We start from the raw sequence: 10952 nt of genomic DNA, 5'->3' as shown, positions 1-10952 counted from the left end.
GGATAAATCATGGTGCGAGGGATAGGATTATATAAAGCTTTATTTTAAGGTTAGGGTTAAGGTTTAATTAGGGTTATGGCTATGTCAGAATAAAGTTTTAATTAGGTCTAGGTTAGGATTTAATTATGACAAGATTTTAATTATAGTTAGGGCTAGTATCAGAGTTCAATTAGGCTTAGAATTAGGGTTATGATTCAATTGCATTAGGATTAGGGTTCAATTAGGATTGAAGTTCAATTAGAGTTAGGGTTTTCTAGTAGAATTCAATTAGGATTAGGGTTCAATTAAGGTTAGGGTTCAGATTAGAGTTAGGGTTCAATTGAGGTTAAATTAAGGTTCAATTTGTAGTTAGGATTTAATTCTATGGTTAAAGTTATGCTTATGGTTATGTTAGGGTTGGCATTTAATTAGAAGGATTAAGGATTAATATTATAGTTAGAATTAGAGTTAGGTTTCAATTATGATTAAGGTTTGATTGTGGTAAGAGTTTAATTATATAGTTAGGGTTAGGTTTAGAGTTCAATTATTGTTATGATTCAATTATATAAGGGTTAGGGATTAGGGGTTGGTATAGATTAGGATTATGGTTAAATTAGCATTAGAGTTCACTTAGGGTTATGGTTAAGTTTAGGGCTCGGGTTCGATTATGGTTAGATTAGGGTTCAAGTTGTAGTTAGGGCTTAATTTGGGTTAAATTAGAATTCAAGTTTAATTATGGTTAGGGTTTTCTCTAGAATAAAATTAGGATTAGGGTTCAATGACGGCTAGGGTTCAAATGAGAGCTAGGGTTCAATTAGGGTTAGATTAAGGTTCAAGTTGTAGGTTACAATTCAATTTAGTTTAGGGGTAGGGTTCAAAATGTAGTGTTTGAATTAGGACTCGATTTAGTTTATTTTTTGCTTTACATTTTATAAAATAATTTTTATATTTTTTAATTTATACCTATCTTCATTTTACTTCATAAAAAATATTTCATGAGAAGATTATATTCTAAAGTAAAATAATATAATATCTATGAGCATTCTTCATATAGACGTGTTTAATACATTCATACTAAATTTATTATGTTTTATGTGTTACTTTCATCTTTTGTTGATGTGATGAAATACTAAACTCATTTTTATTTATGATGAAAATCTAATCCTTTCTGTGTCACGTGTTGACATGCACTTTTACTCCTCTTTATTATAGTGAGATATGGTTTGGTAGATTCTGTTTTGCTTGCATTGCATTGTTGGCTCTACATTTTGGGTAAGGATAAATATATATATATATATATATATATATATATATATATATATATATATATATTTTTAGGTTTTCCTTAATCCTATCCTTTTCAAACTTCTTTTAAACCTTTTTTTTTGTGTTATTGTGATTTTTACATAGTTAAGGAACATATAGAGTTATTTGAGTTAAAGAGCTTTTTCTATTTATCTAACATTATCTAATTATTTGATATCGTTTTAATAGATAGCTATCTATTATATGTTATATCTTTTGTCTTTATATTGATACTTTATTTATTTTTTATTTGAAAATGGTAGAATATTTTTCTTAATAAAATCTTTTAAACTTGGTTTAAGCATCTAAGAGTCACAAAAAGAAGTATTTTTGTTTAGATTGGGGTAATGACGAGGTAGTAATTTTCATTCTACAAATAGTTCAATATTTTTATCCATATCCACCTATAAGAAGCATGATATGTTTTTTTAAAAAAATAGTTATATTGATTTTTGTAAATATAGAAAGATATTTCTCACATAATCTCAATCTATTTTAAGTAATTAAATTTAGAAACATCAAGAAAATATTCACAACAAATTTTATAGAAATGTCTTATTTAAACCTATATATCTTATAATTGAATCTATATTGAATTTTTTAATAATTAATTTAAAGTGTAATATTTATTTCTAGTTAGTAAATAAAAAATATTAAGATTCTCTTATAAAAATTTCATAATCTTTAATATTATTCATTTCAATTTATTTTTTAATTAATTATTAAATATTTTCAATTTGTATTATAATTTTTTTATAAAAAGAGAGATCTTAAATTTATTTTAATTTAATATAATATCATTCTTTTATGCAAAATAATTTAAACACATACTTGAGATATAAACATTTTTATTTTCAATTTGATACATCTTCAACGCTAAGCAAATGTCATCAGTTTGACTCAAACCTATATTTATTGTTCCTTCTGAAATATTTTTTTTATACGTATAGCTTTAAGTATTGATATTTTTTTCTACAAACAACTATTTTCCTTGCCATCCAAACATTCAAACCCTAGGTCAATGAAACATGTAGGAAAACTAAAAAATTAAAGGACACAATTCATAACTATGCTTTTAATCTCATATTGGATTAAAAAACATATTCAAAGTTCAATTAGTGTAGTTAATGCATGTGTTGCTAAGTGTTCTTAAAAGTATTTTGCATATATAAATTAAACAAATCTCGGAAAAGGAAAAGCGAACCAAATAGTTGAACCAACATCAAAATAACAATTTATGTGCAATTAGAAAAGGCAGTTGCAGTTATTAATAAAACCTACCATATATCATAATATTAACAAAGCAAGTTGATTGTAAATACTTGCATTCAAAATAGTGTAGTTAATGCATGTGTTGCTAGGTGTTCTTAAAACTATTTTGCATATAAAAAATAAACAAGTCTCGGAAAAGGAAAAGTCAACCAAATAATTTTTTATTAAAATTAGTGTTAACTAGGATGCCAACCCTTTACATATTTAGAGACTATAAAAAACAAAATCCCACAATAGTAAAAAAAAATAACACATCAGAGCAAGCCCCGAGCAAGCAAGGTCGGAGAAAAGAAAAAGACATGTCCAACCTTCAACAACTCAGACCCAACTCAAGGAGGGGTAAGAACACCTAAGCCTTCGGGGGGCAGGGGGGACTTCCCCTTTCACCTGCAACAAATAACAATCCAGCCGATACTATCATTGGGACTATCAAGGGAATGACCAAGCGATAAGGATCTCGCTGGGAAACCATCAGTAGAGCCAACAGAAGGCTGTTGCAGAACAAGAGCGGTCTGTTGTAGAATAACAAGTTGCTGCAAAGGAGCGATATCAGGAGCAAAACTAGCAGGTGTAGAGTGAAGATGCAAGTTAGGGGCAACAAGAGTTGAATCCTCCAGGGTGGGAGGAGCTATATAGTAAGTGGCTCTTTAGCCTCTCGAGAGGAGCTATCAGAATTAGGATCAACAACATGGATGGTAAGAGGATCAGTAGTAGCATCTTTCCACCAAGTAGCAACACCTTTGTGGCATGAAATATAGAAGTTTGAAGTAAGATGACCCATAGAAAAACGATTTTGACAGCAAAAGGGGAGGTTTTTAAAATCCAACAATTGTGTCCAAGGCTAGTCTCCAACCATGAGAGCCACATCTCCTGGGAGAGGCGAGGATATGTTGATATCAACTAAGATGCAGGCAAAGGTAGTGTAATCCATTGAATACGTAGCATCATTGACCTTTAAGAAACAACCAATAGAGTTACCAATAGCCTCATAGCAAGAATGCTCCCAAAAATGAATAGGGATATTTGGAAAGCGAACCCAAACTGGACGCACATTAAGCACTTTAGTGAGAGGGTTAAGGGGGTGCACTCACCAAGCTCACAACTTGCCCAAAACCCAATCTCGATCAACCAAAGATGTAAAAGAAGCAATGAAAAAGCCTTTAGCACAAGGAAAAAGATCTATATTATGAGCCACCAAAGGCCTCCAAGAGTCAGTTACCCAACGGTGGAGGTGCGACAATGAAGGGCAAAGCCCAGAGAATTTGCACACCAAATAACAACTTTGGTAGAACCCAATGTTGTCCACCACATCTTGTCCACAAACCACCACAGGGGCAGATTTTACATAGGGAGGAGGACAAACACCCTTGGAGGGCTGGGCAACAGATCTAGCCACATGAGTGAAGCTACACTTGCCACAAAAGGAAGGTCTGGGTGGGACCTTAACATCCACAACATTAGTAGCAACTGACTGAGAAGCATCCGCCAAAGAGTCAACACCAAAACTCCCTCAGGAAGGGGATCCACGAGTGGCGGAGGGCATGAAAAAGCCACAACACCCATCGTTGAGGGCTCACAGCGAGCAGAGTCAACCCTAGGAGCATCGACGCCAAATGGATCTTGCAACGCAATGCAGTCAAAACCCTCAAGGGAGGGGGCATGCAAGCTACCCATAGCACCAGGCGTGTCAGGAGGAGGGCAACAAAACCACGCAAGGGAGAGTCATTGTAGGCTGTAGCAGAGGCATTTTTGAAAATTACCACTTGAGCGGGAGAAGCAACGGGAGTCGTCATGGAGTGTTATCACAAGACTTTTTCTCCTTGCTCAGCCAACCAAATAGTTGAACCAACATCAAAATAATAATGTCTGTACAATTAGAAAAGGTAGCTGTAGTTATTAATAAAATCTACCATATATCATAATATTAAAAAAGCAAGTTGATTGTAAATACTTGCATTTAGAATAGTGTAGTTAATGCATGTGTTGCTAGGTGTTCTTAGAACTATTTTGCATATAAAAACTAAACAAATCTTGAAAAAGGAAAAGCCAATCAAATTGTTGAACCAACATCAAAATAATATTTTCTATGCAATTAGAAAAGGCAGTTGCAATTATTAATAAAACCTACCATATATCACAATATTAACAAAGCAAGTTGATTGTAAATACTTGCATTTAGAATAGTGTAGTTAATGCATGTGTTGCTAGGTATTCTTAGAAATATTTTGCATATAAAAACTAATCAAATCTCGAAAAAGGAAAAACCAATCAAATTGTTGAACCAACATCAAAATAATATTTTCCGTGCAATTAGACAAGGCGGTTGCAGTTATTAATAAAACCTACCATATATCATAATATTAACAAAGCAAGTTGATTGTAAATACTTGCATTTAGAATAGTGTAGTTAATGCATGTGTTGCTAGGTGTTCTTAGAACTATTTTGCATATAAAAAGTAAACAAATCTCGAAAAAGGAAAAGCCAATCAAATTGTTGAACCAACATCAAAATAACATTTTCTGTGCAATTAGAAAAGGCAGTTGCAGTTATTAATAAAACCTACCATATATCATAATATTAACAAAGCAAGTTGATTGTAAATACTTGCATTCAGAATAGTGTAGTTAATGCATGCGTTGCTAGGTGTTCTTAAAATTATTTTGCATATAAAAACTAAACAAATCTCAGAAAAGGAAGAGCCAACAAAATAGTTGAACCAACATCAAAATAAAAATTTTCCGTGCAATTAGAAAAGGCAGTTGTAGTTATTAATAAAACCTATCATATATCATAATATTAACAAAACAAGTTGAATATGACTGAGCAAAAAAACAAAGCGAGTTGAATATTAAACATTATAATTTGGCATACATACATCCATTAAAAGCATTAACCATGCCCTCAATATTTGATCGAATGTTCAGAGAAGTGTCATCTCATGCAACGGTATTTGCTAAAAAGTACTTTACAAACTTTGCATGAAAATGAGAATTTTAGAAGAGATCATGGACACCCACCAAAGCATCACAAAGGGCATTTTTTTGTGAAATATTATAACTATAAATTTCATGATTGACATGCATGTCTGCAGTATATAACATGCACAATGTGGCTTTGTTGAATTGTTCTTCATTGAAAGTTTCTCAATGCCTCTGTGCTTACATGTAGGAGCGACTCTCATTCCCTAGACAAAGCAACAAAGTCATGAGTTAACCTGACTCTTCAAACACCATTCTCATTTGGCATATTAGATGTTACTTGTAAGTACCAAGGTGACTAATCCACTTCCCTATGTTTGTAATTGCAAGCATTTCTTTTGTTTACATGAAATATTCTATCGTGTTGTGACTATAGAGAGCACCTCTAGACGTAATCAATGATGTAATAATTAAAAAATGGCAAATTAAGTTATAAATAAATAAAATTTAAAAATGATAATTATTATGATGGTGGACTAATGTGAGTAATAATTAGGGAATGACATGGTGATGATTATGGCTAGGCGAAATAATTTAAGTGTTGACATGGTGATGATTAGGATTAGGTGAAATAAGTTTAGTCTCTACATCTTCAAAGAAAATTGGTCATTACCTTTGTGTGTGGTGTGTGTTTAATCAAAATTTGACATTCCTTTTATGGCGTGTGTCTATGTTTGATCCATAAAAAATTGGCTTTCCTTTTGTTTTATGTGTTTTTGAATGAACCTAAGGGGTGGTAGCTTCCAAAGATTAGGGATAAGATAAACATACTAAACATATTTGTATTTATATGTACAGAAAATAAATAATGACCTTGAAGAATGTAAATTTCATAATTGTTAACATTATTTTACTAATATATCACATTTTTTATTGGCATGAAAGATGAAAATTGTATATATTAATTTGAATTTGATAATATGTATCACTATTTTCATATTATGAAGAATATGAGTGCTTTTTTATGTTTAAAAAAAATTGTATCATATCATGCTTTTTGTATTTGAGTTGTCAATCATTATTTTTATAATTTTGATCAATTATATTAAGTTGATATATATTGTTCTTTCATTTCTTTGCACATAAAAATTAATCATGATTTTAAAGCATGCACAAATATCATAATTTTGGATCGACATGCTGTATTTTCTCTTACAACCTCTCTAATATATGAACATACTTTTTATGGTTTTGAGACTTGTAATCATTATTTGACAAATCTATTGTAATTATTTTTTCTTCTATTGATGTAGAAAACCAAAATTAAATGTTTTTAATTTTTTTTTTTAATAGATAAATAGTTGCAGAGGGGCAACACCCGTTTTTATTACCTATTAAAAAATTTACAGCCTGGTTCAAAAAAGGAGTGGTAGGGGGAAAGAACCAGGGGAAGAAAACCCCCTACCATTGCTCCATAAAATAATCATAGTTCGGCAAATAAGGAAAATATTATTGATATAGAGCAAGGTCCATGACCATCAACCATCTACTATCCAAACCCAGTCACTATCTTAAAACCTATGCTAACAGTATTATATAACAGTCTATACAAAGTTTTTACAGGCCCATGGCCGTATTAAAAAAATTAACTACCCGATAATCATCATTTATGGGGATGCCAGGGTGGTTATGGTTCCCAATTTTGTCGAAACACTTCAAAAATTTCAAAAAACTCTGTAATCTTTAACATGGGCTGAAGTGAATCTATGGAGCCTCACCCGCTGCAGCTCCCAAGCCTCCAGTGATAGGGTCATCTTCCTCCTCCGAGCTCGAGTCAAGGGAATTGTGGTCCGCAGTAAGAGTGGCATCCAGAATGACAGGGCAATCCTTACCACAGGTGGCATGTGCTGTCGACTAAGCTTTATCTCTGGGATGTCTGCCATCATCGGGAATCCATGCATCTCCACTGCCGAAGCCCCACTAGTTTCCATCCTCAATATTTCCATTTTCCAAAATTCCAATGTCCCTTCAGTCGGTCAGGGCTTCATCTTGCAAATATTTGCGCCTCCAAGCTGCAGTGAACCCAGGTTGCAAACCAGCCGCCTTAAGAAGGAAGGAAATGTTCCTTTCTTTCTCAGGCCATGACCTTGTGAGAGCTTCAAAGTCCAGGGAGTTCACAATGACATATTTTTTAACCACCGCTCCATTCCCTAATCTCATGTAGAAATTTTAAGGCAAGAGGGTTCTGAGATTCCCATCCACATTGTCTAATGCAGAGTTAATAGCCCCTAACCATCTGTGTTTGAAGGTCATTTCGGTGATCTTTTTGGCCAATTGCTTGGAAATGCCCATATACAAAAGCATTGCAAGGAAGAAAGCTGCAATGTTGACGTTGGTTCTATATCTATGGAAGGCTTTCAGGATTTCCACGCCCAAGACTTTCTTAATGCAATGCAAAATTAGAGGGTGTTTGGAGTTGAGCACTTCCAACAACCTCTTATCTGTAACTTCCCCTAGGAAGGCCATCTGCCGGCAAGTTGCTTCTAGCAGGATGGGGGTTTCCATGTCTTCGCAGAGAGCTGAGCAAGAGATGTGGTGAATGAATGAGGGGCTATCTTTCTTAATTTATGTCTGCCCTTCCATAATCTTGGAACTTGAGAGCTAGCTTTAATTCATGTCGCCTTAGCGTCTCCGTAGATCTTGAAATATTGTGTCATTATTAATGCCTTATGCCACCTGAGTCCTTTTTCTCGAGGCATTACATAGCAAGGATAGTCGTATCACATGGCAGGGATGTCGTCATCAATGCATGATGCAGATTTAGACAGTCTGTCCGCTTCAGTATTTTCTTCTATGAAAACATGACTAATGCGGAAATCTTCCACTTTATCTAATACTGCCAATATCGTCTGTAACCATTGATTGAGATTCCAACTTGGCGTCGATTTCTGACGAATAGCATTGATGACTTTCAAGGAATCGCCTTCCAGGTGAATTTTTTTAATGCCTAACTCCACCCCTAGTAGTAGTCCACGCAATGCTGCTCTGAATTCCGCTTCATTGTTCGTTGCCAGGCCAATATCCTCTGCTATTTCTTTAATACAAATTCCCTGGGCATCTCTCACAATACATCCAATACCGCTTCGGCCAGGATTTACAGCGAAGGCTCCATCAAAATTTATTTTGCTCCACCCCTCCTCCGGAAGCTCCCACTTAACATTCAGCCTTGGGTTGGAAGCTGCTTGTTGGTTCCCATTTCCAAAGAGGGTCGGGATTATCAGGTTAGGAAGGGAAGTCATTAGTTTTACATCCCATTTTGTCAAAATATTATGTTTCAAATTTTTCTGCTTAGAAGCTTCGTTCATGAGTTCTATCAAGCTTTTCTCAATTTTCCCGCATAATGCAATTTGAGGCATTTCTTTGTCTTGGAAGATTCTGTGATTGCGTTCTTTCCATGTTTCCCATATTATTAATGAGGGAAGGATGTTATACATATATTTCCAAATAACGCATTTTTTCTGGCTTTGGGCCATATCTGGAACCACTCATCGATACCTCTTGGAAATGGGCATTGTAATTTTAGTTTTCCCATAAAATGCCACCATCATCTGTTAGAAAATTCGCAATGTAGGAGGAGGTGATCCGTGGTTTCCTCTTTTTACCGACATAAAACACATCTGCTTGGTCCCTAGATTCCAATTTTCCTTAATCTATCCCCTGTTAGGATCTTTTTTTGATATGCCATCCAGGCGAAGGACCATGCTTTAGGGAGTAGGTGTTTATTCCAAAAAAAGGTTTAATGGCCACTCTTTCCTGTCGATTGCAACTTCTTTTAACTTAAAGCCAAAACATACCTTATATTTGTTGTCTGTAGAACCACACCATCGAATAATGTCCTTATCTGAAGGACATATTAATCGATTCCTGATGACTTTGTTGTATATATCTTTGTGGACTTTATCAAAGTTTAAGGGATCCACAGACTTCCAGTTTCATTTGTCGCAACCATTCTTATTTGTAACAAAACCATAATCACAGACCTTTTGTCCCTAGAGGCTGCAAGTTTCTCTCATTATTGTTTGAAGAGCAAGATTATGACTTAGAATTTCCTTACCCCCCCAGGAGTCATGCCAGAAGGAGGCACTTTTTCCATTCTTGATTTCCCAAGAGGCATGATCGCTGATGATTTCTTTGCAATCTAATATGAAATTCCAGATTGTCGATCCTCTTGGAGGATTGGCAATGGTAAGTATCCTTTTAGGCTCCATTGAATCTAGGTATTTCTTTTTGAGGATCCTAGCCCATGTTTGGCTACCATCACTACATATTTCCCAGACCAATTTGGCTCCCATAGCAAGATTCATTAATGATATTTGTCTGATACCAGCTCCCCCTGTAGATTTTGGTTGTGAGACCTTATTCCAAGCAATCAATGGGAATTTTCTTTTGTCATCCGAGCCATTCCACAAGAAGTTCCTCATGATCTTAATCAGTTCCTCTTCAATATTTGAGGGTAACCTAAGACATGCCATTGAAAAGACTGCAAGGGCAGATAGAACAGATTTTACCATCATAAGCCTTCCAGCAGATGATAACCATTCACCTTTCCATGTTTCAAGTTTGGCCTTGTATTTCTTAATTAAATATTTCCAATAACTAATTCTGTTACTTCCTATAAACATGGGTGTTCCTAGAAATTTCCCAAGGAAATTTGCCACTCTTAAATTTAGAATTCTTGAGAGTATGCCTTGAAGTATAGGGTTAGTGTTGACAAAAAAGACTTCTGATTTGTTCCTGTTGATTATCTGGCCTAAGGCTTTACAATAATCATCCAGGCATGTTTTAATTGTCCTAGCCTCTCTTCTATTTGCTTCCCCAAAGAGGATTGTATCGTCAACAAATTGTAAATGTGTTGAGTTTTCAATCCCATTTGCCACTTTAATCCCTTTCCATCGATCCTCCATTTGAAGGGTAGAGATTGATTTGTCAAGGGCTCCAACCATGATAATAAACAGAAAAGGGGACATAGGGTCCCCCTATCAGATACCCCTTAATGCTGGGAAGAAACCATGTGAAGAGCCATTAATTAGAATCAAGAATTTGCAGGAGGCTAAACAACTTTCAGTCCAGGCAATCCATTCTTTACAAAAGCCAAATTTTCTTAAAACATCTGTTAAGAATTTTCTATCCACCATGTCATATGCCTTTAAAATATCCAGTTTGAGTATCATGCAGGAGTTCTTAGTTTTCCTTGCCATGTGTAAGGTTTCATGGGCAATAATTATTCCTTCAACAATCGATCTCCCTAGCGCAAAACCACTTTGCTCATCTGAGATAACATGATTGAGGATTGGTTTCAGTCTATTGGCAATTTATTTTGTCACAATTTTGTAGATTGTGTTACAGAGCGAGATAGCCCTGAAATCGCTCATTCTTTCTGGGTTCTTCTTTTTTGGGATAAGAGCAAGAAAAGTATG

General features: G+C 34.6%; 1 protein-coding gene across 1 annotated transcript; it reads right to left on the bottom strand.

Annotated features, from left to right (window-relative positions):
• Positions 1-8255: 8255 nt before the first annotated feature.
• On the bottom strand, positions 8256-9008 carry LOC131065778 (uncharacterized). The gene has a single exon (XM_058000422.2). It carries the CDS (start codon positions 9006-9008, stop codon positions 8256-8258), a length of 753 nt encoding a protein of 250 aa, XP_057856405.2.
• Positions 9009-10952: the final 1944 nt, after the last annotated feature.

This window comes from Cryptomeria japonica, chromosome 6 (genome assembly GCF_030272615.1).
Source record: "Cryptomeria japonica chromosome 6, Sugi_1.0, whole genome shotgun sequence".
Lineage (NCBI taxonomy): Eukaryota > Viridiplantae > Streptophyta > Pinopsida > Cupressales > Cupressaceae > Cryptomeria > Cryptomeria japonica.
This window is presented reverse-complemented; position numbering and strand designations above follow the sequence as displayed.